The following is a 27807-nucleotide window of genomic DNA, read 5'->3' on the forward strand; positions in this document are numbered from 1 at the left end:
CCCCACTCGGGCCCGGCCTGGCGGCGGCGGCCAGTCGCAGCGCCGCGTCCGGGTGTCCCGCGCCCCGGTGCCCCCGGTGCCCCCGGTGCCCCCGCCCCCGCGTGCCGAGAGCCGGGCGGTGAGTGCTTGCGTGGCGCGGGGCGGGCGCGGGGCGCGGGGCGCGGGGCGCGGGGCGGCCTTTGTCTGCGGCGAGCGGTGCGGGCCCGGGAGGCCGGGGAGGCCGGGGAGGCCGGGACGCCGGGACACCCTGGGACCTGCCCCCGCCCCCGGAGGCCCTGGCGGAGGCTGGGGGTGCTCGTGGACCCCCGGGCCTCGGGCGTGCAAGGGCCCGGGGGCGCTGTGTCCCTGGTTGGGGCCGCAGAGCTCCCCGGGGCAGCGGGCTGGCGGGGAAGCGCGGTCCCCAGCTTGGGAAGCACCCTGAGCCCCACCCCGAGGAGGGGGAGCTGCCGGGAGGGTGAGGAGCCCCCCTCCGCCCCCCCCCCCCGCTCGGCCCCGAGGACGGAGTAGAGGACTTCCGCGGGCAGCAGTGGGCGCGGGGGCGGGGGGGATGGGGGGTCCGGGGGTGAATAGGTGTTGGGGTGGGCGGGGGCGATTGGGCTCGGGAAGTCTCCGGGAGACGGTGGGGGAGGTGGGACGCTTTTATGGAGAGGATTTGGGGACTCGGTGGGGACCCCCTAGAGGGGAGGGAGTTGAATCTGTATCCAAGGCCTTCAGATGCTGTGGGGGGGGGGGCATGGGGCATGGGGGAGTTGGCAGGTCTGGTGGCTGAAGGCAGCGAACTGCCAGAAAAGGGGCTTTATTTCTAAGCCAGACCTGCCCTAATGAGAAATGGGTGACAGATGACTCAGAGGCGGATGGATCTATCACCGAGGGGAAACCTTAGGCAAATAGTAAAGCAGGAAAGGACCGCGGGCAGGGGGGAAGAGTCTGTTTGACTTAATTGAGAAAAACAATTTACCTTCAAATTGGATGTGGATAATTATAAATGAGTCAATTTCATCATTAAATTAAGGCCCCAGGTCCTTTTCTTACACGCCTGTCTTTGGCAGTTAGCTTCTGTATTAGAAAGTAATGAAGCCCTCCTGTCTTTAAGAGAGTTCTTAAAAAAAAAAAAAAAAAAAAAATTCTTCATTTAGTCCAGGCTCCTCTCACTCTCTCTGGCCTCCCAGAAGTCCCTAGGAAATCTGATGCTGAGTGCAGCCTTCCTCCTAGTCTGGGGGCCTGCACGTGGGTGGGACACTCCGCAGGCCCAGGGAAATTGAGGCCTAAACTTGAAAGGGAAGCTGAAACTTGTCTGATGGGTGGGGCTGATCTGAGAGGTGGGAGGGGTGCAGGGCTCTGGGGCTGTAGGGTGTGAGTGATGGCTCATATTTCCAGCTCATTTCGGAATGGGAATATTTTGGGTGAGTACCGGCCCCTATATCTAGAATCCCTGAGCTTCAGCATTAACACTTAGGCTTAACTATCAAGGGAGGAAACCTTCCTCTCCCATATTAGTACGTGCATCAGAGTCTGACATCAGGACGCTCCTGGAGCCAGAGAAATTTTTCTGCACGACTTCAGGTCAGTGTTGTGAATGTCAGATTTTGCACTAAGGGACTTTTGAGGGAGTGAGCTTGGCACTCAGTGGCTTCGGCCATGCTTTTATCGATCCCATGACTGCTGTTTGGAGCTCTTCCCTTTCTTCAATGACATCACTGGTGGTTCCTCCCAATTGCCTTCAGTGAGCTTTCCAATTTACTCCAGACTTCTGTGCTGCAAGAAACCGGACCATTCAGTTGGGCCGAGGTGAGAAGAAGCCCGTGTCAATGCAAGCCCGAGGGTGGGAAGGGCTGCTGGGATTGGTGGACCTGTTTTTCCTTCATGTCCCTGGTCCTCTGCTGCTCTGACCTGGCACCCAATGGAAGTAGATGGGCTGAATGTCCGAGATGCTCAGATGCCTGACAGCTGGGTTGGGTGCTTGAACATTTGTGGAAAGGACATTTGTAGGAGCGTTGTCCCCTTCTGAAGAGGCTGTGTCCCTCCTCTGGTGAGGTTGACTTCAGAGTCTTCCTAGGGGAATTCCTTCATCCTTGAACCTGTGGTCCTCTCTGGAGCCATAGATGAATTTTCATTCTTTGGAATGGGACTTAGCCTTGACCGTGAGCTGAGCAATACTGCTTGGGGTCAGATTGGCAGGATGATCGCGGGGGTTTTAGGTGGGATTCCACAGCACCCAAGGACTCTTGTAGAAAGTGTTGTAGAGCAAGTCCCTGGCCTGCTGCTGGCTGGTTCATGGTTGGACATGTGAGGTTTGAGTGTGAAGAAAAATGATCCAAATCCAAACAGCCTCCAAAATGATGACCACATGGGGCCTGAGGCTGTGGACTTGATTCATGGGGTCAGGGGAGGAGGAAGAAGGGCAGGCAGGATGATGTCACTGCCCATGAGCTTGTTCTCTGAGTGGGTGGCCACTTCTCACTGCGGTCCTCTTTCCACACCCCAGGGCGGGAGTGCCAGGGAGGTCCACCAGCAGGAGGGGGAGGCATGGCCTGGGCCTGGGGGGGAGGAAGAGGGTGGGAACTGATTGATGTGATCCATGAGAAATTTCCTGTGGTCTCACATGCATCAAACATCTGGGACAGGGCCCCATGTCCTTTTATGCACCCTTTGGCTGCAGTTTTGCCACCCTTGCAGTATGAGGTTCCAGCTAGGAACGTTGAGTTTCCAGGTTTAGGGGTGGGGTTGTGTCAGATGCTTCATAGACATCATCTCATTTAATCATGTCAGTCCTCTGAAGCAGGGAGTGTCATTGGCTCCATAGTATCATTGGGGAAGCCAGAGCCCAGAAAGGGGAAGTCACCTGCCCAGAGACACACAGCTGGCAAATGCTGGTGCTGGAAAATTGTCTGTCTCCAGGACAGGCTCTTTCTGCCCCTCGCAGAGGCAGGTATGGGCTTCCCCTTGTTCTGGAGTCTGGCAAGATGGGCTAACTGTCCCCACGGCGAGGCAGAGAGGACTCACCTGGAGAGCTGGAGGCAGGCCTGATGAAGGCCTCCCAGTCCAAGCCATCGCTGAAAGTACCTGCTTTTCCAGAGGCCTGGTCTTCAGCACATGTATGTCCTCGGAGTCCCCCCCTGCCCTCCAGTTCTGACCGGTGCTCCCACTCTGCCTCTCATTCTCTCTCTCCTTTTTTTTTTTTTTAAATTCATTTATCCATTCATGGGAGACACAGAGACATAGGCAGAGGGAGAAGCAGGCTCCCCGAGGGGATGCGGGACCCAGTCCCAAAGGACCTGAACCAAAGGCAGATGCTCAACCACTGAGACACCCAGGTGCCCCTCTCTCTCATTCTCTTTGTGGTTCAGGGAATGGATGCCTCCTCCACACCTGGAATTTCTTTGGGCATTTGAATATGTCAGAGGGAAACCCGCTAGGAGTGGGAAATGAGAAGCATTTTTTTTTTTCTTTTATTGGGAGCCCTGGAGTAGGAAAAAATAGTGCCTCTGAGAAGCAGGGCTCCCAGGCCCCGGGGCTTCCCTGGGAGATACTGGAATGTGTGCTGGGGGTTGGGGGCAGCCCTTTACTGGGGGATGTGGGAGCAGCAGGGCCAGGAGGGGCTGGAGCCCACAACGCTTGGCACTGTGGTCTCGCATCTAAAGGAGCAAGGGGGAGGTGACCACTAGGGATGGATGAGCCAGACGCAGAGATGGAACCCAATTGTTTGAGTCTGCTGCTTTGGAGCTGGGGTGCAGGTGGGATTCTCGGTGGAAATGGGGTCACAGAAGGAGTAATGGTCTCAGGGACCTGGATGCATAGCCCGACAGAGGAGCTCTTGGCTGGGGAGGGCGGGGACACTCAGTGCAGGGGGCCCAGGAGGCCTTGTCCCCATGACTACGGCAATAATAATGGCAGGACTAATTGTTACCGCTGTTTGTGGGTGCTAGGTGCTTTCCCAAGTCCCTTCTGTACATGTTCTTATTTTGTTTTTGTTTATTTATTTATTTTATTTATTTATTTTTTATTTTTTATTTTTTACATGTTCTTATTTTGTTCTCCCAGTAGCCCATGTGGGGTAGGGGTTGTTACTCCTGTTTTAGTGATGGAGGATCAAGTCTCAAAGGGGTCAAGCCGTTTATACTTGGTCCTGTGTCTAGCATAACTTTTGAATCAGAATTTGAACACAGGGCAGCCTGCTCTCGAGCCCTGGCTGCACCCTGTGGCCCGCAAGGCAGCCTGACATTCTACTTAACAACACAAAAGGCCCAAATGACCCAGATTTTTGGAAAAGGGAAGGTCAGTGGGAGAGTAGTTTAGGTCCCTGTTTTATCAATGACCAAACTGAGGGTCAGAGGATGTTTTCCCAAAGTCATGACGAGGAAATGGCAAAGTCTAGACTTGAAACTGTATCTCCTACACCAGAGTCATCCCCTAAAACACCACGGCTCACTTTTCCCAGGAAGCCTGTTGTGAGGACACCAGCCTAGCAGGGGATCACGGTTACAGCACGGGATGGTGGTGGGAACTTTGAGGGTTGAGGCGACCAAGATCCAGAGACCAAGATCCAGAGCGCCAGTGGGTTTGCCCTAGGGAGCTTAGCAAGTGAGGGATGGAGCCTGGTCTAAAATCCAGAAAAATCTTCAAAGTTGCTGTTTTCCTCTTTGTTAATTGCAAAGGAATGACCTGCTCACCCTCAGAGTCACAGAAGTGTATCAACTACGAAGGAAGAATAGATGCTTGCCCTCCCTCCCCTGCCCTGGGGTTGGGTTCACTGTCAGCCTTTCCCATATACAAACATCCACCTGTCTCTCTTTCTAAGCACACAGACCCCCTCATTCATTCGACAGCGACAGCGCATCAAGCACTCGTCAGGTGCCGGGCCTTTGCTGGAATTAGGGTGCAATCGTCCATAGAACAGATGCTGTTCCTTCTCAGGGAGGTTCCCATAGGATGTTAGGAAAAGAAAACCGTAATGAGAAGGGAGCCTGGGTGGCTCTGTGGGTTGGCGTCTGCCTTCAGCTCACGGTCCTGGGGTCCAGCCCCACATCAGGCTCCATGCTCAGTGGGGAGTCTGCTTCTCCCTCTCCCTCTGCTGCTCCCCTGCTTGTGTGCTATCTCTCTCTCTGTCAAATGGATAAAGTCTTTAAAAAAAAAAAAAAAGAAAAAGAAAACTGCAGTGAGTAACAGGGACTTCCCTGGAGTGGCAGATCCGTGCCTGGCTCTCCTGCCAAGGTGACTCTCAGGGTAAAGAGGTGTTACCCATCTCATCCAGGAGGAAGGAACTGTGTTTGCAAAAATGCATGGATCCCCCATCATAGCTCCTAGAAGAGGCCACTATGGGGAAGGAAATAGGAGGACGGGAGGCTGGGGAGGGCTTCAGGGCCAGACCAGGCAGGGCTCTGTGGGCCACCATCAAATACTGGCAGTGACGGCCTGATGCAGCTTATGTTTTTAGAGCAGTTGGCCCGGTTGCGATGTAGAGTCAGGAGCCGGAGTCTAGAAGCGAGTGGGGAGATGAGAGGGAGGGTAGAGAGAGCTCTTGTGGCCATGCAGATGGGGACGGGGATGGGGACCGGGACCGGGACCGGGACGGGGACTGGGATGGGACGGGACGAGGAAGACTCAGCAGAACGGAGCAGCAGCCCAGGTGGGAGGAAACACTGGGTGGAACCGGATCGGGCGGCAGCACACTTTTTCTGCAAAGGGCCGGAAGGTAAATATTTTAGGCTTTGCGATGATCGCAAGTGCTTTTCTGCAAGTGCTTTTCTGCCGTTGTCTGCCAAGGCAGCCGCAGACAATACATAAATGAAAGGTGGCTGCGTTCCAAGGAAACTTTATTTACAGACACTGAGATTTGAATTTCATGTAATTCCCGTGTCTCATGAAATAGTCTTTTGATCTTCAAGCATTTAAAAAAGCAAACCGTTTCCTTTTTTTTTTTTTTTTTTAAGATTTTATTTATTCATGAGAGACACAGAGGGAGAGAGGCAGAGACCCAGGCAGAGGGAGAAGTAGGGTCCCCGCGGGGAGCCCGACGCGGGACTCGATCCCAGGACCCCGGGATCACGACCTGAGCCGAAGGCAGACGCTTAACCACTGAGACACCCCAGCGCCCCCAGCAAACCCTTTCTTGACTGGCGAGCTGAACAAATGCAGGCAATGGGCTGGATGTGGGGCTTGGGCTATAGTTTGCCAACCCTGAAGATATATTTTGGGGTCAGGAATGGTCGTTCTTGGTGATGGATTGTAGAGGTGAGAGAAACCCCGGTTTCTGGCTTGAGCAGAGGGTGGAGGGTGGTGCCTTTTCTGAGTGGGAAGAGCTGGGGAGAAATAGGTTCGAGGGGAGATCAAGAGTTTGAAGAGGGACATGCTAAGAGGGAGAGGCCTGGGAGTCACTGGCTAAGAGCTGTCTAGGGGATGGTTGGAGCTCAGATGAGAGGTGTGGGCTTGGAGAAAAAAACTCTGGGAGTTGCTGGCGTATAAAGCCAGTACTTACAGCCACGGGAGTGGATGAAATCATCTAGGAAAAAATAGTAGGGAGCCTTGAGGAGAAGGCCTGGGAGCCAACTCCAGGAGGTCCCGTGCTGGAGGAAGAAGGGTCTGTGCTGGAATACAGTTGACGCTGAGATGGAGAGAGAGGTAGGGGACCTGACCTGGGTCCATGGGGCCATCTGTTAATACAGGAATGAGGTCATACAGTTGACAGTAAACTTTATTGATGGTGACATAGGTCATGGACTTACTTTCACATTAGTACACATTCTTTTAAAAAGCTCTACGCTCTTCCATTCCCCAGATGTGCCGTAATTAATGTACCAGTCCCCTCCTGGTTCCCATTTCTGCTGCTCGCTTGGGTGTCTTTGAGACTCGAGCCAGTGTTTCCGTAAACCAGTTCCTACAAACTACAGCCCATGGGCCAAATCTTTAGCCGCTTGTTTCTGTATAGCCCACAGCTAAGAATGGTTTTTACATTTGTCATGGTTGGAAAAAAATCATGTGATTCATAAAAATTTACATGCAATTCAAATCTGAGCGCCCATAAATAAAGTTCTTTTGGAACACGGCTCTGCTCATTCATTTATACGTTGTCTCTGACTGCTTCCCCGCTACAATGGCAGCGTTGAGTAGTCGTGACAGATGATCAGATGGCCTGCAAAGTCTGAAATATTTACTACCCAGACCTTTACAAAAGAGTCTTTCCTGCTTGCTCCAACAGAACAGCCCTGGGAAGTCCGATTGGGTGTGGTTTGGCTCATGGGCCCATTCCGGAGCCAATCACTGAGTGTTCCCCGATGTCACGTCTGGTCACCCAGTGAGGCCCGAGGCTGGGGGTCAGCCCCACCAGCACCACATGGACTGGGTTCCCTGCAGGGAAGGAGCCAGTGTAGAACAAGAGAGAGGCTCTCTAGAATAAAGGGCTTGGAGGAAAGTTACTAAGAGTATCAAGACTGACTACTGGGGCAGAGAAGGTCTGCTCAGCCTGTTTTGATTCTTTGTCAAAGAAAGAAGTTGCAGAAGCTGTTAAGAAGGAGCTGACGTTCAGGCCAGGTAGGGAGGTGATAATCTGCTTTCAGTGGCTTTGTCTTCTGGCCCCTGTGATCGTCCTGGTGCTGAGTGAACTTGGGGATACCTGAGAAGTTGTCGTGGATATTTCAGGACAACTGGGGTAGGTGGGGAGGGTGGGGGTTGGGGTCGTAGCCCTCCACGGTTTCCCACTGTGTACAGAATCAATCCCTAACCAACCCCTGACCAACTCCCGTGGCCCATCTCCTGACAGTCACTCCCCAGAGTCCGTCTCTTCTCAGAGTATGCTGTGGGGGCCAACTCCCTGATGACTTCCCTCAAGCTGCCAGACCGTTGACATGACTTCTCCTCAGAGCCTCCCCACTCCCCCAGGCAACTGCTTGACCCTCCATGCCCATAGTACTTCATCATGTTTATTGCATGAGTGGATAGTTGAGTGCTGGAAGATTTGAGATGAGCAAATAACCAGTTTTAGGGGGAAGAAGGCAGATTTTGGGAACAACAGATTGGAGATCATGTGCTTAACCCCTAACAAAATTCTGGAACCCATTATTAATTGAAGAAGAGTCCATTTTTCTTCAGATAAGCCTTTTTTTCCCCCCTGGTTCTTCCCCGTTTGACTGGTCCTCCGCCAGAAGGGGGATAAGAGGTGGCAGCCTGAGTAGGGAGATTGCTAATCCCAAAGCCCTGATGGGTGTTGATCCAGAGGCAGAAACCTAAGCTGTGGGATCTTCCTCTTCCTGAGGACCTTGATGACAGAAGAAACAAAGCAGGGAGAAGAGGGCAACCTTTTTGGGTGACATTCATTTTTCTGTTTTTTTTTTTTTTTTTTTTTTCATCCACCACAAAATTATTGAGCACCTTCTGTGTACCAGGAACTGTCACAACAGTACTTCAAACAACGATGGCGTGGTTGCACAACACCGTGACTGTACTTCACACCACTCAACTGTACATTTAAAATGTTTAAAAGGGTAAACCTCACACTCCATGTATTTTGCCGCGATTTCGAAGAAAAGGTTGTGGCAGTTGGAGTGATAGAGCCGACTTAACCGGATGAAATGTAATAATAGCACAAATGAAATATCCCATAAAGTTCCACCCTTTCTCCAAGTCAATCAGAAGAGGATGGCAGAGATGAGGACCTGCTGCAATGCAAATAACTGGCTTCTAGTCATTGGCCACAAATTTGGTAGTCTATTATTTGGGGTTAGCTTGGTGAACAGTATGGCATGACAGTCCGGGGTGACCTCATCAAGGGAGAAGATCTAAAACTTGCGGAGAGGAGGCAGACATGGATAAGGTTAAAGGAGGATGGACAGGGGCTATATGGGAGGCAGATTTTGGCTCGAGATAAGGCCGTCTCTCCCCAGTGACAGCTGCCCAAAAGCCAGTGGAGTTCCTTGGGAGGTTGTGGGTGTCCATCACTGGAGGGGGCAAACGGGTTATGAGAGTGGCCCGAGAGAGTTTCCCTGTTCTGATAATCTGACCATTAACTCCTGCGGTTTCTCCCGAATTTGTTGGGGGACCTCTCCTCATCCATAATCTCCCTCAATGATCCCAACTTTGGCTCCCATCACTCCCAGTGCTTGGATAACTCCCCGTCCTGTTCTCAGCTCCAGCTCTGTGTGTCCAGGAATCTGTGTGACATTTGGCCTGGATGCTCTGTAGCTCGAGCCCAGCAGAAATTGTTCTTCCTCCTAAATATGCTTCATCTCCAGGTCTCCCCACCTTATGCTGTGTGCCCACGTGTGCCCGTTTGTTCAAGCCTCTGGGACATCCTTGACTCTCTCCGCCCCTCCCCCCCCATACAAACAAAACAATCCCCAAGCCAGGTCATGTCTACCCTTGGAATACCTCCTGAGCTGGGCCCAGGCATCACTAAGTGACTCAGATGAGATAGTGTCCAGTTGGTATTTTGAAACACCTATTTTAGATGTGGTTTCCTTTTGCTGCTCTGAACAGTGGCAATTTTCATGGGGTGGGAAGAGCGGGGAGAGAACGAGGGAAAGGAGGGGAGGGATGGCTCCCTAAATTAGTCACTTCAGATGCTGTAAGAAAGACCCAAAATAACAGTGACACTTAAGTAGATGCTTGCTCTCACCCATGTGACAGTCCGGGTACGTCCAGGGCTAATACCGCAGCCCGTGGGGGGGGGGGGTTGTTTCTTGCTGTTCTGAGGTCCCCAGAGGATTGCCTTTGGCAGCATGGTCTGAGATGGTCACCACAGCTGTGTTCCAGCTAGTGGGAAAGAGGAGGAGAAGAGGGAGGGCATGCTCCCTCTCCGTAAGGGTATGACCCAGACACACACATCAGTTCCTCTCCCATCCTGTTAGCCAGAAGAGGTCACACGGACACACCTCTCGTCCACAAGGCAGGCCGGGATCTGCCTTTAGCTGAGGGACCATGTGCCTACACTAAAAATTCTACAGAAGATGAGAATAATATATATGAGGGGGAGACTAGTGGTTCCTGCCACAGTCATCCTGTGTATTCAGTGTGACCTGCGTGATGCTTAGTTGGCTCAACCACAAGGATGTGGTACGTGAAGATTTAACACACTAGTGAAGTTCCACTAGGATCCAGCAAGGCATTTCTTTTTTTTTTTTTTTAAGATTTTATTTTATTTTATTTATGACAGACAGAGAGAGAGAGAGAGAGTCAGAGACACAGGCAGAGGGAGAAGCAGGCTCCATGCAGGGAGCCCGACGCGGGACTCGATCCCGGGTCTCCAGGATCACACCCTGGGCTGAAGTCGGTGCTAAACCGCTGGGCCACCGGGGCTGCCCAAGGCATTTCTTTTATACATGGGAACGCTGAGTTTAGAGAATAACTGTTAAAAAAAAAATGCCTAGCAGTGTCAGAGTTGGGACCAGAACCCTAAACTTTGGGCTCATTTTCTGCTATTTCAAAGGGATCCAGTTGAGAGGCCCTGAGGCAGTGCCAGGAGGACAGGTCTCTCGGAACTGGGGAAAAGCCACCCTTCCCAGCCTGTCTACCTGAGGAGCTGCTCATCATTTTTCCGGACCCACCTTTAGGGTAGTTATGTCTCTGAGGTACCTCCAAGTAGCCCTCCGCGTATCTGAGTAATATACCGTATGGAAGTGCAGGAATTCCCCGGCACTGAGAAGTGCAGGCTGCATGGAGTGCAGGCTCCGTGAGGACAGACACAGCTTAGTCATCTCTCTGTCCCCAATGCCAGTACTCCGTGAATCGCTAAATGCGCTACCAAATACACAAATACACGAATGCATGTATATTCAAGGAGTCTTTGAGTTGCAGTCTTTGAGAAGCTTAGCTCAAACTAGCTTGAGAGAAAAAAATCCAAGATTGGTTCAAGTATCTGGGCAGTCTAGATGTGCACTGCTTCAGGCATCACTTGCTCCAGGTGCTTTAACTGCTGTTTTCAGAAGCTCTGCCTCTATGCTATACTGGTGAGCACAGACTGACGCTAGTTAAGTGGTTTGACTCTTCTTGCCCTCCTGGTAGGAAGCCTTGTCCAAGCAGACCCCGCAGGGATTGGGAGGAGGCAGGGGGTTAAGAGATACGGGGTTGGTTACGTTGGTTACGGTGTGGACAGTGAATTCCTCTTGAGCTTCCCTAGGTTGGGGATGTCTTGGTATAGAGTCTCGGCCTTTGCTTCTTGATTTTGGCTTAATGGGGCACCTCTTGGGTCATCTCTTGGGAGCTTCCCTGTGGCCACACCCCTGTTGGGATTGAATGAACTTGCTGTACCTTCAGGTCAAGGGTGGCCTGGGCACCTCAGTCCTGCTTCTCGGGGAAAGCCAAGGCACTGTGTGTTGTTTCCTGGCAGGGCTCCTTGGAGTTCCCACATTTGGCTGAAACTGGGATGAAGGAAGAGGAGGAGGGAGGGCTGGCTGGTGACTCACTGGGAGGGGTGGCACATGCTGACTCCAGGGCAGGTCCCTCCAGGGAATGAGAATTCCCCTTTGTAGAGAAGGTGGGGAGGATGGTACAAATGCAGCATGAGATCTGCGTGTCTCCATGAGGCTCTGAGGCAGGGCACCCCATCTCTCCCAGGGAGCGGTCATTGGCTCTCTGTTCCCAGACCATGTTCCCATTCCCTGAGCAGAACCGGGTCTCTGAGATGTGTTTCTCCATCCCCGTCTCAGCCCCCGGGGCCCGCCTGTTGTGGTAGGAATCTCTGGGTGCTGTGGAGTTCTCAGGTCTTCTCGGTTCTAGGCTGTCGGGCTTTTCCCTAGGGTAAGCCGTGACAGTGGGAACTTTGCCGGGCTCAGAGTCTAGGAAGGACTGGCTCCTTGGGTCCGGGCGGGAGTGGCAGGCGTAAGCAGCAACGGGAGGGGTGAGGGAGGTGGCCTGGGAAGAACAGATAGGCCTTGGTTTTCTCCTGGGGGTGAAAGGGAGGAAGGGACTCGTAGGATCTGGAAGCTTCTTAATCTTTAGTCCCTGGTGCTTCTTTGGAGGGGGGGCCGGGGCAGCGTGGAGGCCGCGGCCTGCTAGCTTTTCCTGTGGCCAGCGGTCGCCCTTGTAGGCAGGATGTGGCGCCCGCCAAGGGGCCTTTGTGAATGGAGCGGAGGCTGGAGGCTGCTGACTCCGCGGGCCGAGGCCGAGGCCGTGCGGCTGCCAGGCTGGGACTGGGAGCGTCTGGGAAGGAAGTGGCCGTCCGGGGCCTCCCCGTGGTGGGGCGGGCGGGCGGGCACCGAACCCTCGGAGCTTGCTGACGGCAGGTCGGCAGGTCGCATCGCGTTAACACAGGCACCTCCCTCGCCCGGGCCTTTGTTTTGCCCCTTGCAAAATGGGACCAAGCGGACCGGCTGTGTCCCCGCGCGGCTGGGAGAAGGGGACGTCTTTGCGTTCTTGATGAATGGGGCCGGAGCCTAAATCCACATGGGTCCCCTCGGCTCCCCTCGGTTCCATGGGGGTGTGGGGTGAAAGGTCAGGCAGTGGGACCTGGTAAAGGTGGATGTAGCCGGCCCATGTCAGGTGCCGCGGGGTGCAGCCAGGGGCGGGAGAGGGCCTCCCTGGCTCAGGTCTCGCCTGTGTCCCCAGACACACCCCTTAGCCCTGACTCTGGCCTCTGAGGTCCACCCCAGTCCAGGCCTCTTTCATTTTTTTTAAAGATTATTTATTTATTTACGAGAGACACAGAGAGAGAGAGGCAGAGACACAGGCAGAGGGAGAAGCAGGCTCCATGCAGGGAGCCCGATGTGGGATTCGATCCCAGGATCCCAGGATTTCACCGCGGGCCGAAGGCAGACGGTCAACTGCTGAGCCCCCCCAGGCGTCCCTCACCCAGATCTCCTTTATCTCATTTCTCCTGCAGATGCTGTCAGTTGTCTTTATGGAGCACAGCTCTGATCCTATCCTTTCCCCTGTTCTAGAACCTTCAGCAGCTCCCAGTTGCCTTCAAGATAAACTTCAGACCTTTCAGCCTATTTCTACATCTGACTCCATCCTCAGCCCGCGTTCTCCCCACCAGCTATTATCTGGAGCCGAACTGATCCAAGCTGATCTGTGCACATTCTTGCCCTGAGCCGGCCAGCCTTGCCTCTACTTGCCACCTTGCCTCATCTTCCTTATAGTTCGTACCGGCATCCCAGCTGCCCCTGCTCCGGGCGCCCTGGTCCTGCCTCCCTAGTGACTCAGTTCCCTTCTGCCAGCATGTCTCCAAAAAGCCCTCCGTGGAGAGCCTTGTAGGGAGTGGGAGGGAGGACCTGCCAGTGGGCAGTCGCAGCCTTCCGTCCTGGAGCTGGTCCAGCGGGGAGGAGGTGAGGGCGGGCCTGGGGAAGACCCTTTGAGACCAAGGCCTCACTTCCTCTTCCTCGCAGGCAGGGGCAGCCTTCCACCACGGAGAGCCCAGCTGTCAGCTGCCGCTCCGGAAGATGCTGCGTCGGGCCAGCGCGGATGTGGGTGTGCGTTTGGCCGCGGCCCTGGCAGCGCTGTGGTTCTGCATCACAGGTGAGGGGAGCAGAGTGGAGGCTGGCGGGGGGGACCCATTCCCACCAGGGCTTCGGCCAAGCCCGTCTGCCTAGCAGGGACGAGGTGGGGGGAGTTTTGGCCAACTGCCTCCCACTGTCCCCTGTCCACTCATTTGCACTGGGATTCGACAGGCAACTTATTTTGCATTTCTTCGCCTCTGTCCCCTCTTCTGTAAACTGGTAATGTGAGCACTTGCTGTGATAATGCTGTTTCTTGAACACACAGTGTGTGTTCTCCATCCCGAGGGCCTTTGCACGTCCTGTCTCCTCTGCCTGGAACATTTGTCTCCGGACATTGGCATACCTTGATCCTTTCTTTCTTTCTTTTAGGTCTTGGCTCCTATGTCACCTTCTTAGCAAAGTTTCTTGGCTACCCTGTAAAAAATAGCACACCGTCTCTCCCCACCCTCGACTTTACTTCTTCATGCTTCTTCCCAGCCTTCATCTCCGCCTGACACCTGCTTATTGGCCACTCTGTTCAAAGAGTAGGGTCTACCCCCGGTGCCAAGACTGGTGCCAGCCACATAGTAGCTGCTCAGCAACCATGTTGGATAAATGATGTAAATCTTCCCACGCAGCTCTTGGCACACAGTCAGCATTCAATAAGGGCATTATTTTGAATAACAACATCCTTACCATATTTTAAATCCTAACCAGCCTCTGGCGGAGGGAAACTGCCTTCTTCTGCCATGGGGAACGCAAAGCTGAGTGTCTGGTGCCCCCTCTTGATCACAAAGAGGAAGCAACTCTAGCCGCTGCTGCTCTTGATTTTTCTATGGAAAGCGCTTCCGTCTGGATTATTCCTCCCACAAGTTTCATCCCTAAGTGCCCCCGCCCCCCATAAGGGGCACCAGTTGGAGAGCTGGCTTGGGGCATGTGGTATTGCATGGAGAGATCCAGGGCCAGCATAAGACCTTTAGAGACCTCTACACGCTGCAAAGATCATGATACCCTCTCCCTGTGTGTCATTCACAGTAAAAATACTGTGGGCACCTGGGTGGCTCAGTCCATCAAGCTTCTGCCTTTGGCTCAGGTCATGATTCCTGGGTCCTGGGATGCAGCCCCACATCGGGCTCTCTGCTCGGAGTCTGCTTCTCCCTCTGCCCCCCCCCCTCCCCACCGCTTGTGCTCTCTCTCAAATAAATAAGTAAAATCTTAAAAAAACAAACAAACAAACAAACAATAAAAACACTAACCATAAGGTGTTTTTTTTCTAAATGCAAGAAACTTTTAAGGGGTGCTCTATCCAGTCAGCTTTGTGTCAAGACTGTTTGATCTTTACACTTTTTTGAGTATGCTTGCAGTGCTGGTGGCCAAAGCACACACTTCCCCAAGAATGGCAGTGCCAGAGTAGGGAGCATGCCTCCCCCAAAGAAAGGCTCGGGGGTCCCCGTCTAACCTTTCGGGGCTCTAAAAGAAGGAGGTGACGGAGGAATGGAGGTAGAGGTGACTGGGTGAGGAGGCTTGCCAGTTCACAGGTTAAAGGGCAGGGGAGGAACAGGGGAATCTGCCCCAGGGGGCTTTTCACTGGCCATGCCCCTGGCCCTGGTTCTGGGGATGAGTTGACACTAGGCTTCTGGGATTCCTGCTCCCGTGTTCCCCTCACCTCCAGTTCATCAGCAGGTCCTCATCAATAAACCTTGAATCTGTCCCATGCTCTCCAGCACCACTGCTACCCTCTGGAGCTAAGCCAACATCACTTCTTACAAAGACCCCTGAATCCATTCTCCACAGAGGAGCCGAAGTGAGTTTTAAGCCTTGTTGGCCAGATTATGCCTGGTTCCTGCCCCCCCGCGCCCCCTACAACCATCACCACCTGCAGTGACTTTCCGTTGCATATGGCAAACCTAAGTTCTTTACTGTTTTTTTTTTTTTTTTTTAAGATTTTATTTATTCATGAGAGACACACAGAGAGAGGCAGAGACACAGGCAGAGGGAGAAGCGGGCTCCATTGGAGCAGGGAGCCCGATGTGTGGGACTCAGTCTGGGGCCCCGGGATCACACCCTGAGCCAAAGGCAGCCGCTCAACCGCCGAGCCCCCCAGGCGTCCCTCTTCCCTGGTTTTACAAAGCCCTCACATCCAGACTCTTGGCCACATTGGACAGCTACCTGATATTTTCATTTAGGGAGCCGAACCTTGCCTCAGGGCCTTCCCATCTGCTGTTTCCTCTGCCTGGAACACTCTTAGCCTGGCTTTTTTTGTATGTCAGACTCTTCTTCATTCCTTTTAAACCTCAACTTGGCTGAGACTTAAATTTAGTGAGAACGGGCCTCACTGCATTGAAAGGTGTGGACATTCTTTCGTTCAGGTATAAAAACAAATCATGTTTATTTAGGGAAAGAAAATAGAAAAAAACATTTCATGGTCCTTTCTCATTCGGAGAAAACCACTATTAACATTTGGTCTGTAATTGTTTAGACTCCTCTTTGTAATTAATAAAGATGACATATACTTAGGTGAAAGTGCAGCTAGCGCAGACAGGTGTTAAATACCTGTCTAATTTTCTAAAAACTACCACGTCTCATCCTTTGGCTTACGTGTGTCCTTCATACCCCTGATCCCGTGCTCATGAGAATCTGTGTCTTAGTCTGTCTCACTCTCCCATTAAAAGGTGAGCTCTGTAAGGGTGTGACCCTGCTCTTGTTCTCTGTTGCATTCCTAACTCTTGCGCTCGACAAACAGTAGGTGCCTACTGTAGTCTTGTTGACTGAATGAGGACCACTTTGGGTCTCAGGTCTAAAGGAGGGATGGAAGAGCCGGGAAGGGGAGGAGGACTAGGGAAGCTTCAGGGGCCCTGCCCCCTCACCGGCCCACCCTGTGTCCCCCAGGCGCCGTGGAGGTCCAGGTGCCCGAGGACCCCGTGGTGGCCCTGGTGGGCACCGATGCCACCCTGCGCTGCTCCTTCTCGCCCGAACCCGGCTTCAGCCTGGCGCAGCTCAACCTCATCTGGCAGCTGACGGACACCAAGCAGCTGGTGCACAGCTTCGCCGAGGGCCGGGACCAGGGCAGCGCGTACGCCAACCGCACGGCCCTCTTCCCCGACCTGCTGGCCCAGGGCAATGCGTCCCTGCGGCTGCAGCGCGTGCGCGTGGCCGATGAGGGCAGCTTCACCTGCTTCGTGAGCATCCGGGACTTCGGCAGCGCCGCGGTGAGCCTGCAGGTGGCAGGTGAGCACCCTCCCCGGCTGCACCCTCCAGCTGCCCTGGGCCCCTTCCCCGCTGTGCCGCCCCCGACCCCAGGACCCAGGTGCCCTTTCCCCCACGTGACACCCCGCCCCGTCCAATCCTTGCAGCTCCTCCACCTCTGCCCTCTGCCCCACTCCAGCTCCCTACTCGAAGCCCAGCATGACCCTGGAGCCCAGCAAGGACCTGCGGCCCGGGGACACGGTGACCATCACGTGCTCCAGCTACCGGGGCTATCCGGAGGCCGAGGTGCTCTGGCAGGACGGGCAGGGAGCACCCCTGACCGGCAACGTGACCACGTCGCAGATGGCCAACGAGCAGGGCCTGTTCGACGTGCGCAGTGTCCTGCGGGTGGTGCTGGGCGCTAACGGCACCTACAGCTGCCTGGTGCGCAACCCGGTGCTGCAGCAGGACGCCCGTGGCTCCGTCACCATCACGCCCCACAGAAGTCCCACAGGTTCTTTATTTTTGTTTCGCTTATGTCCTGTGAGAGAGGGAGGCTTTGTCCCATCAGAGGGGCTGCGGGATTGGAACCTCGCTCCCTACCTTCAGTCTCCCACAGTGGTGAAGTTCCTAGTAGTGATGACAGGAAAGGTGAACGGGGTGAGGAGGCGGGGCCTTACCTTGCTGGGCAGGGAGGACAGCCGTCACGGGCCTTCTCCACCTCTGGGACTCCTGACTCCAGGGCTCCGGACGCCTCTGGAAAGGATGGAGGAGCATTCGGATCTCCCCAGAGACAGTAAGGATAGGCGAGGGAACGGATCCATCAGCAGGTGGGGGTTTGCTAGGGCTGGATACTGTCCCAGGCCTGCCCCCCCCCACCCCCCACCCAGGCATTGTCAGCCCGAGGTCAACCCCCTGTAATCCTTGTAAGATGGGGGTGACTCCACATCTGGAGATCGGAGACTCAGTCTGCTCTTGGGTCTGGAGAGAAAGTGGGAAGATGGACAAGGACCTGGGGGTTAACAGAGGAGGAAGTCTGGGAAGCTGGGGGCGGATAGGCTGGCATGGCCCTGCCCCCCGTCACCGGCCCACCCCGTGTCCCCCAGGCGCCGTGGAGGTCCAGGTGCCCGAGGACCCCGTGGTGGCCCTGGTGGGCACCGATGCCACCCTGTGCTGCTCCTTCTCGCCTGAACCCGGCTTCAGCCTGGCACAGCTCAACCTCATCTGGCAGCTGACGGACACCAAGCAGCTGGTGCACAGCTTCGCCGAGGGCCGGGACCAGGGCAGCGCGTACGCCAACCGCACGGCCCTCTTCCCCGACCTGCTGGCCCAGGGCAATGCGTCCCTGCGGCTGCAGCGCGTGCGCGTGGCCGATGAGGGCAGCTTCACCTGCTTCGTGAGCATCCGGGACTTCGGCAGCGCTGCGGTGAGCCTGCAGGTGGCAGGTGAGCACCCTCCCCGGCTGCACCCTCCAGCTGCCCTGGGCCCCTTCCCCGCTGTGCCGCCCCCGACCCCAGGACCCAGGTGCCCTTTCCCCCACGTGACACCCCCCCCCATCCAATCCTTGCAGCTCCTCCACCTCTGCCCTCTGCCCCACTCCAGCTCCCTACTCGAAGCCCAGCATGACCCTGGAGCCCAGCAAGGACCTGCGGCCCGGGGACACGGTGACCATCACGTGCTCCAGCTACCGGGGCTATCCGGAGGCCGAGGTGCTCTGGCAGGACGGGCAGGGAGCACCCCTGACCGGCAATGTGACCACATCGCAGATGGCCAACGAGCAGGGCCTGTTCGACGTGCGCAGTGTCCTGCGGGTGGTGCTGGGCGCTAACGGCACCTACAGCTGCCTGGTGCGCAACCCGGTGCTGCAGCAGGACGCTCATGGCTCTGTCACCATCACAGGTAGGTGGCGGGAGTGGGGTGGGGTGGGGGTGCGGATGAACAGCTGGGGAGATGCAGGGAGCTGCTGCCTGGTTTCTAAAATATGAGTTGGAATTTAGGCAGGTTTCAGTGATCAGAAGCCTTTTTATTTATTTATTTTATTGATTCATTTTAAATATTTTATTTAAATTCAATTTGCCAACCTATAGTATAACACCCAGTGTTCATCCCATTAGGTGCCCTCCTTAGTGCCGGTCACCCAGTCACCCCCCACCCCCGGGTCAGAAGCCTTTTTGAAAAACATATTCATACATTTCAGGTGTCTCAAACCCTCCACCAAGAAGTCCTTAAGGGATTTGCCTGAAGGAGCTGATAAGGGTCGTTTGTAATAGTCGCCCTCTTCCGAGTGCCTTAGCTGGTGCTTGTGCTTCTTATACAGGGATGGGGGTAGCTCCCTGGACTCTGGGGGTGCGGTGGGAGTTCCAGGGCAGACTCCACATGGTGAGGGGGGGCTTTCCTCCCGGTGATGGGAAGGTTTTGCTGCATGCATGGGCACCATGGGCACCACCGAGGCCCTGGGAGTCGGCTGTCCGCTGCAGGTGGGGGGAATCGCTGCTGCCCCCATGTGGTCAAACACCAGATCGATGTTGCTCATTTGGCAGTTCCCTGGATAGTGGGGTCTGGTTTGGGGTCCCAGCCCAAACACCCTCCCTTCCTGTAGTGCCCACCTCAGTGGGTGCTGCTTGTGCCTGGGGCGGGGGTGGGGGTGAAGAGGGCTCAGGCCCACCCTCAGGCCATGGGAGGACATCTCCATCTGTGTCGGGACATCAGGTTGGCTCCAGGGGCCTCCTCACATTTGCTGGTGTCAGGACAGCCGGTTCTGTCTGCCTGGTTGGCCTCTTTCCCCTTCCCATGACTTCCACATGCCTGGTGTGTTTCCAGAGAGAATAAGAAATACCAGGTAGAGTGAGATTGGCAGAAAAAGTGAAGCTTTCTAAGAAGGGAGGCAGGGGCCAAAGTGGGCTAGGGTGGCTGGGAGAAATCCCCAGGGACAGGTGGGAGTTGAGAAAGCCTTGAAAGATCGGTGGACTTTGTGATAATTTGCACACTGGGCTGAGATGGATATTTGCCATGCCGCGCAGAAAAGGTTTATGGGTGTAAAAGGAGTTGTAGGGAGACCGCTTACCCCATCTAAAGGGGGAAAAGAACCCTTTTATTTTAAACTTCAGTAGCTCACATATAAAGCACTTTTGTTTCAGAGATGAAACCAAAGCCCAGAGAGAAGAGAGAACTTTCCCCAAGTTTGCAGACATGCACAGTGGCTTTATTTTTTTTTGGGGGGGGGGGGGGGGACAGGCACCTATTTGAAAATTAGGTAAATGATAAATGCAATAGTTGGCACTTAATGTTTAGAAGGTGCATGAGCCCCCCCTCATCTGTGGGGTGTGTGGCCCTCGGCTCTGGGACCCGGCCGTGAGCACATGAGCCAGGACCAGAATCCAACCTTGAGCCTCTCAGCCTCATTTTCTCTCCTCCCCACCACCCAGCCTCCTGTTTTTGGAAGAGTAGGTCTGGCCTACTTTGGAGCCCTTGGCCTGTATTCCGCTTCAGGCAGCTTTGTGCCTGGTAAAACATTCTGGGATTCAGAATGTCAGTCCTGCAGCCTGGTGCCTCCCACACCCGCCGGAGGTTCGTGAAGTTATGTGTGCTGTGCTCTACGAAGCAGGCACCGGATGTGGAGCCGCAAGACCCAGGTCTGAGCCCCGCTCTTCACTCCAGGGCAGGTCTGCCCTGTGGCAGGCACTGTCAGCAGCCAGGGGGTGAACGCAGAAAGAGATCTTCCCTACTCCGGCCTATATTTCTGGGGCTCTGCTCCCTCCTTGGCTGCAGGAGCCCCAGCCGGGATCCCAGGGGTTTCTTCCATGGGCCTCCCGGGCCAGCCTTCCTGGGCCCTCCTGTCAGCCGCCGTCCTCTCCTGCTCCCCTGGGTGACGGGCCCCTTTGGTTGCAGGGCCCTGAGCGGCAGCTCTGAAGGAAACATCTGCCGCGAGTGGCTGCGCCCCTGCCCGGGCCTCTGCTGCCGACGGCTGTCCTGGCGCTGCTGTCTGCGCTGCAGGTGCCTTCTGCAGAACCCGGGGGCCCGGCCGCGGCTGCTCTCTCCAGAGAGCAGAGCCAAGCAGTCCTGTCTTTGGCCAGCTCTGACGTCCCCGGGGCTTCTGCCCGGGACCCAGCATGGGCTCAGGGCCTGGGCTCCTGGCCGGCGTGCTCACAACAGCCGCTGGCCCTGCCCCAGGTGTGGGTGCCTGCAGCCTTCCCTGCGGGGTGAGGTGGCGAGCAGAAGGGCCCTCGCCGTCTCACAGCAGCATTCCCCTGGCAAGGCTCCTCCTCCGGGGTAAACCCAGGACCTCACCACGGCACCCTCGGTTCCCACCCCCACTGCATGTGGGGCTCCCCAAACATTTTCTGTTCAGGGATGGGTAGTAAATATTTCAGGCTCTGTGGGCCACAGACGATCTCTGTTGCTGCTGCTGATTTTCCTTCCCCTTCTGCTCTTCCTGTTCCTTTTTTGGTAACCCTTCACAAATATAAAAACTATTATTAGCCTACAGGCTGTACAAAAACAGACCACAGGCCAGATCTGGCTCGGAGACCAGCCGGCTCCCTGATCTATCGGATGGGGGATATCTCCAGGCAGGGCTGGAATAGTCAGAGAGGGCCTCCGGAGGAGGTGAATCTTAAACTGGGAGAGCGTTTGGGAGCATTTCTTTTTTTTTTTTTTTTTTTTTTTGCATTTCTTTTTTTTAAAATTTTTTTAGTAGGGGAACCAGTCAGCAATGGCGTGGGGGCTGGAGGGAGCCAGTTGTCTCTGCCGAGAGGTTAGTTCACCAGCTTGGGTGGAGCAGAGGTTCCTATAGTAGAAATGGAAAGAAAGGTTGGGGGGAGGGTGAGCAGCAGCCACGTAATAGAGGTCTTTGAGAGGATTGAAGCGTTATTCAAGTCGGTGCGGAGCCATAGAAGGTTCTAGAGCATCATGGATGGCAGGCTCTTCAGCCTGCCAGGTTGAAGCATGTCTGCAGCAGCCATGGCTGGCAGGGTCTGGATGTGTCTTGGTGTGTGGGGAGGGGGCCTGGGAACGTCAGTGAGCTCCCTTCATAGTGTTTGGAGCTCCCCGTTCACACCTTGTGACCCCGGGTGTGCTGTCCTCAGGGACCAGGGGGCCAGGCGTGACCGTCTCTTCCCACTCTCCCCACTTCCCCTCCCAGGGCAGCCCATGACATTCCCCCCTGAGGCCCTGTGGGTGACTGTGGGGCTCTCTGTATGTCTTGTCGCACTGCTGGTGGCCCTGGCCTTCGTGTGCTGGAGGAAGATCAAGCAGAGCTGTGAGGAGGAGAATGCAGGTGAGTGAGGGTGTGTGCGTACATGCACGTTGGGTACGTTGGTGTGTCTGTGACATCAACATGCAGGTCGCTTTCTGGTGACAGAATGAGCATGAGTGTGCACTTGGGCCCTGACTGTGTGTGTGGCCTGAGGCTGAACATGTCTGCTACGTGTAGACAGGCGTGAGCCGAGCCGGCCGGGGTGTGGCTTTGGGCGTCACTGTGTGAGGGTGTGTCTGCCTCCCCGTGGGCAGAGTCTGAAGCAGCTGCCCTTAGCTGGGCTGCGGTCAGTATGAGTTGACTTTGGCAGGTGGTGGGTGGACGTTGGTCAATAGGTGCTTTGAGCTTGACAGCTAAGTGTGTCAACTCTGGTGAGTGCGGGGTGAGCACGCATCGGGGAGTGGGGGGTTGATACTGGTGGGTGGTGGGGGGGCACGCAGAGGCTTCCCCGGGTGAACATGAAAGTGGATGGTCAGAGGTGGGAGCTGGCTGGGCGTGGAGAGGGAGGGTGCATATGTGGAGAAGGGACAGACGGGTGGGGGCAGCGGTGGCGGGGGAAGCTGTAGAAGGACAAGTGCACGGGGAGGCGGGCAGGGCTGGGTGGATGGGTGAGCCGTGGGGTCGGTGGGTGGCCAGGAGGAGGGGTGAGGAGGCGGGGCTTGGCTGGGTGAGGGGTGGGCTCTGCTCTGTGCTGGCCTCAGACTCCCACCCTGTGCCCGACACCTGGACCGCAGGTCAGGCCTACGCAGCCCGCTCGCCTACGTCCCGCACTCCGGGTGGAGAACTGCAGTAACGGCAGTGGGCTGAGAGTCTTTTCTTTACTGAGTTCTTTTCTTCCAGGTGCTGAGGACCAGGATGGGGATGGAGAGGGATCCAAGACCGGTGAGTCTGAGCTTAGAGCTGGTCTTGTCGGCTGCGGGAAGGACACAGGGGCGGGGACAGGACTCTAGGGTCTGGAGCCACACTGGCTTGAGGTTTGAATGAAGTGTGTTCTGTGGACGGTGGTCCTCTACGCAGGTGAGTCTGGTCTTTGCTCAGTGTTAGGCCTGGATGTGAATCTTCCAGGTGCTGCTTCGTCTTTCCCGCCTCCCTGACCTTTCTACCAGGGCCGGTTCCACTCTGAGTGACCCTGCACTGTGGGGTCTGGTGGCTTCCTAGGGAAAGAGTGAGGGAGCAGGAGACGGGGCGGCCTGGGCTTCAGCTCCAGCTTCCACGTGTGGGCTCCGTGGCCTTGAGCAAGTCACTTTGCTTTCTGGGCCTCAGTTTCTTCATCTTTGGGCCTTGGTTTCCCCCTGATGACTGCCTCCCTTCATAGGTTGTATGGGTTTAATTAGATGAGATAACGTGTATAGAGGGCGCGCTACCATCCCCGTGCCTGGTCAGTGCTCGATATCTCGGAGTCTTGTTAGTAGGCAGACAGTCCCGTTCTGGTTAGAGGCTGTGTGACTTTGGTCAAAGTGCTTTGCAGCTCTGGGGTCCAGAGTCCCTCTGTAAATGTTATCCTGACGCTGCCTCGATGGCACCGGAGGGCTGTGCTGCAGCTCTTTTGAGTGACTGGATACACGGGTGGTTTGCGAAGGGCGTGGTGCTTCAGAGACACAAACCCGGAGCCCAGCTTGGGGCGGGTGCCGAGCCACCGGTGTTTTGTCACCACTGGAGGCCTCCCTGCCCTCCCTTCTGGGGCTCCTGGGGTGGGAGAGGCAGGTTCCCGCTGAGTCATTTGGGATAGTGCCAGGTGACACCAGTCCCCTCCCCGCCCCCATGAAGGCAGCAGGAGACTGACACCTGGGGATGCTGAAAATTCTGCCAATTAACTCCCTGCCTTTGGTGTGGAGGCAGCCCTGGGATCAGGCCTCATTTTTCTTGCTCAGAGGCAGATGTAGTTGCCAGGGGGAGGAGGTGGGGCGAAGAGGACGGCCTAGAGATTTATTCAGTCTCGGTTCCGCATGACCCCAGGCCCACCCGGGGATGGCTGCAGCCTCCTGTAGCTTCTTACTGTGCCCCCTTTTTTTTTTTTTTTTTAAGTAGACTCGGCGTGCTTCCAATTCCCTAGCTCCCTGGAGGGCAGGGTAGCCGTTCCCATTGTATAGATGTGGGCAACTGAGGCCCAAAGAATGGGGAGTGACGGGCTGCAGAGCGGAGCTAGGCCTTGGGACGGCTGCCCAGGGCCCCTTCCCTGGGGCTGGGAGGTTCCCCTCATCCTCCCAGCCTCTCGCATCCCTGCAGAGCTCACCTCTTCCTCGGCTCCCGTCCCTCGTCCCTCTGCCCGACTGCTGACCCCATCACTTTCCGAGGTTCCCCCTCACTGTGTGCTCCTTCCTTTTTTGCAGCCCTGCGGCCTCTGAAACACTCTGAAAGCAAAGAAGGTAAAGACACGGGGTGCTGGAGGTTGCGTGTCTGTGTGTTTGTGCACCTGAGTGCGGGGCGCTGGGGAGGGTCGGCGGCGGTGGGTGGTGATTATCACCTGGTGCCCGGTGACCTGAAACTCTGTCCCCGGGAGAGCAGCCTTGACTGTCCCCCGGTGAAATGGCCCAGGGCAGAGTAACCAAGGCCCCGGATGTGACGGGGGCATCACAGAGACAGGCATGTACTCCCGTCTCCTGTAACGGTCTAGGCCCGGGTGGTCTTCGGGCCACTGGTGTCCTCGACCTGGGCTCCATTTATTGGTTTCTGGCCTCTTCCACTCAGAACTTCCATCCCTCGGCCCAAGGGGGCTGCTCCAGCTCCCACGCCCTCTCCAGATGCAATGGGGGGGGGGCGGGGAGAGGAAAGAGAGGAACGTTTTTTCTAGGGCTTGTCTAGAAATAGCTCCTGTTACTCCAGTTTCTGTGCTGGGGCAGGACCTCGTCACATGACGCCTCACTCGAGCCAGGCTAGGGAATGTGGCTTCGGGCGGGGCAGCCGAATTCCTGGTCCACGGTGGGTGGTTAGCAGGTGGGTGGTTAGCAGGTGGGTGGTTAGCAGCCCGTAACAATCGTTAATACTCATCTTCTGTAACATCAGCAGGTACATTAGGGGGTGGTTGGTTGGGGGTGAGTTTGAGATTCTTTCTTACTGGAACCAACCAACAGCGACATCTCTGTATGTGTGTTTGGGTGGAAATATATGTGATCCTGTGTGTGTGTGTGTGTGTGTGTGTGTATTTTGAACGAGACATTCCTGGATGCAGAGTTGCCACTCGATGTGAATGGCTCTTCCACCTAGAACATCAAAGTTGGTTGCTACAGGTCATGGAAACTTTCTCAGGTTGCCTGGGCGTCCCTGTCAGGATATAGACTTTCACTGACTTCCTGGATGCTCATACCCGCACCTAGGGGAGGAGGGAAGGACGTAGGCCCTGTCTTCAGGAGACTTCCAGAAGGGTGGGGGTGGGGAGCAACGAGGCTCTCAGCGACCTCTACAAAATACGTGATTCAAGAGGGTCAGAGACTCAGACTTTGACAGAAGGCAGTCAGAGGACTTCAGGAAGGCAGCACTGTGCGGAAGAAAGAGGCCCCAGGGTTTGGAGGGGGGACCTTGGGGCTAGTCTCTGCCTCCGGCCTTCCAGGAAGTTCCCTCATCTGTGGAATGCACACCTCCCTTGCAAGGTGGTTGTGAGGATTAGGCAGGGTGACAAATGCAGAAGCAAGAAGTCCTTTTGAATGCTGTAGAATGTTCCCTGGCAGTCAGGGACCTATGTTGGGGTAGGGAGGGATGGAGATAAGTTATCTGCCTCCTTGTTCTGAACCAAATGAGGCATAGAAGCATCGAGCAGATGGAGATGGAAATGTCAGCTTGGTACCAGAAGAGAGCTGCAGCTGAATGGCCTGGGTGCGGGGTGCAGTGGGCTCCCCGTTCCTGCTCCCACCAGGCAGCCTGGCCACCCAGTCTCTGGTCACGCTGGGTGCGCACACAGGCGATGCCCAGGAGGGAGGACTGCTTCCCCCGGGACAGACAGACAGAGCCCAAAGAATGGGAGAGGGAGCGGTGGGGTCACACAGGCCCTGGTCCTTCTGAACTCTCCCCAAGCCAGGGGGTCTGAGTCCACTGGGTGCCCCCCCATGTGGAGACAAGGGTCAGAGGGACTCAGCATGGGAAGGGGAGCTGGAAGGGATTTCTTGCTAGTGGAGGGGAGGGAGCCAGTCCAGGGAAGACGGAAGGGAATAGCAAGGAGGGGGGCATGGAGGGGACAAGTGTGCCAGGGAGAGGAGGGCAGGTGATTGGGCAGCGTGCGGGGCAGATGGAGCTATGGGGCTGAGAGAGGGCTGGCGGGAGTTAGGCAGCCCCCCTGGGGCGCCTCTTGGTCTGTCTGATGGCCAGCCCTGTGCCTGCGCGGGCCTCCAGGGCGGTGCTCCGCAGAGGGGCTGCTGGTCAGACGGCAGCGGCCGCTCCCACAACACTCCCCACCCAGCAGTGCCTGGCCCTGGGCCTGGGCTCTGGCGCATGCCCAAGAGCAGGACTCCTGCATTTAGTGCCTTTCCCCCCATTTTTTTTCCATCTCAACATGCAGATGATGGACAAGAAATAGCCTGACCATGAGGACCAGGGAGCTGCTGCCCCTGCCTGGGGGCTCCCTCCCCTGGCTGCACTGGGGCCTCAGTGTGAGCCCTGCCCCCGACAGATGGCTCCCACCTCGGCGGGTCCACTCATTCTCCAAAGGACAGAGAGACCACCCGCAGCCTTATTTCTCCAATGGACGTGATTCCCAAGTCAGCCTGCTGCCTTATTTCTCCAGTGACACGATACGTAAACCATCCTGCTGTCTTCTTTCTTATGGACGTGATACAGACACCACCCCGCCGCCTTATTTCTCCAGGGGATATGCTGTGTGGACCGTCTGGCTGCGGCAACATTCAGAATGATCCTCTGCCTTATTTCTCCAAAGACAGGAGACACAGTCGCCCTGGCCTTCTTTCTCCAGTGGTCCTGATACACTAGTCATCATTTCTCAGCTTTTCCTCCTCACCGCTCCCCCCCACCCCGAAGCCCATCTCCTTAGAAAGGGCCACAGCAGCTTCAGCATCTCCTTGAGTCCACGGGCATCTCCCTCCTGCCTCCTCCTCCTCCTCTGGCCCCCACGTTGGCCTCCTCCCTCCCTCACTAAGTGAAGACAGGGCCCTTCCCCCCAGGCCCGCAGGGGCACACAGGTGCATGTTCTGGAACATGTGCGGGGACACGTCCTGACCTCCCTTCGCCCAGTCTCTCCCGTGGTGCCCTGGGCTGTGCCCTGTGAGCTCCCTCCCCGTGGGAAGCATGTGCTGGTCACACTGGGTCCCCGGGTATCTGCGTGGGCCCCCTGGGGGGTCCCTTCTATCCCTCTGCTTTTCCCTCCTTTCCTTTTGTTCATCCAGTCTAGTAATGTTCATTGAGCATCCATGGGGTGTCAGCACTGTGTTAGGTACCGGGGACCCAGGTGAGAAGACAAGCCATCCTTGAAGGAGCTCATCCTTCAACTGGCTTCTGTGAGGAGATAGACAACTGCGGCTCATGAGGGCCTCCTGCCCTGCCCCTCCTGTACCCCTCTTCTGTGCTCACAGCTTCCTGGATACCTCACTCCCACCCCATCCCTAACCCCTACCAGGGCACGGGGTGGGGGCAGAAACCTGGAGAGACAGGCGGTTTCCAAAGTCTTTCCAGGTGTGAGCAGGTGGGCAGGTGGCCAAGGCACTCGGGCCCCGGGGAGCAGAGGCACAGGTGAAGCCTGGGGACGGGGCAGGGCCAGGAGGGCGCAGGGACACAGCCTCTCGCCCCTCCCATGGTGCTATTCCGGGGCTGGGAGGACACCTCCTGGCTTGTCTCTCGCCGGCCCCCAGCCCCCGGAAAACTTCTGAAGTCCTCCCGCTGACATTTCTTCCCCGGGAATGGAAGAGGTGGCATGTCTAATTTAAATGTGGGACTCTGAGGAATTTTGTTAACTGGGGGTGTAATTTGGGAAAAATAAACGGCTTTGTAGAAAGGTTTTTCTCCGAGAAGTGTATGGAAGTG

General features: G+C 55.9%; 1 protein-coding gene across 2 annotated transcripts; it reads left to right on the top strand.

Annotated features, from left to right (window-relative positions):
• Nucleotides 1-27778, top strand: CD276 (CD276 molecule). Of its 2 annotated transcripts, XM_077881809.1 has the most exons (11): nucleotides 1-118; nucleotides 12867-13066; nucleotides 13314-13443; nucleotides 16293-16631; nucleotides 16789-17103; nucleotides 17696-18034; nucleotides 18192-18488; nucleotides 21730-21864; nucleotides 22684-22725; nucleotides 24174-24209; nucleotides 26333-27778. In XM_077881809.1, the coding sequence occupies exons 3-11, from the start codon at nucleotides 13368-13370 to the stop codon at nucleotides 26353-26355; spliced, it is 1602 nt and encodes a 533-aa protein (XP_077737935.1). In that variant the 5' UTR covers nucleotides 1-118; nucleotides 12867-13066; nucleotides 13314-13367; the 3' UTR covers nucleotides 26356-27778. The 2 variants fall into 2 exon arrangements, with proteins under 2 accessions (XP_077737935.1, XP_077737936.1); XM_077881810.1 differs by lacking the exon at nucleotides 12867-13066 and having other exon boundaries at nucleotides 8-118.
• The last annotated feature ends 29 nt before the right edge of the window (nucleotides 27779-27807 follow it).

Source organism: Canis aureus, chromosome 32, assembly GCF_053574225.1.
Source record: "Canis aureus isolate CA01 chromosome 32, VMU_Caureus_v.1.0, whole genome shotgun sequence".
In the NCBI taxonomy this organism is placed as follows: Eukaryota; Metazoa; Chordata; class Mammalia; order Carnivora; family Canidae; genus Canis; species Canis aureus.

Excerpts from the sequence above, each read along its gene's own strand:
- CD276 (XM_077881809.1), top strand. The coding sequence starts at position 13,368 with ATGCTGCGTCGGGCCAGCGCGGATGTGGGTGTGCGTTTGGCCGCGGCC. Across the intron at positions 16,632-16,788 it reads GGTGAGCCTGCAGGTGGCAG|CTCCCTACTCGAAGCCCAGC; the intron begins GTGAGCACCCTC and ends GCCCCACTCCAG. Across the intron at positions 18,035-18,191 it reads GGTGAGCCTGCAGGTGGCAG|CTCCCTACTCGAAGCCCAGC; the intron begins GTGAGCACCCTC and ends GCCCCACTCCAG.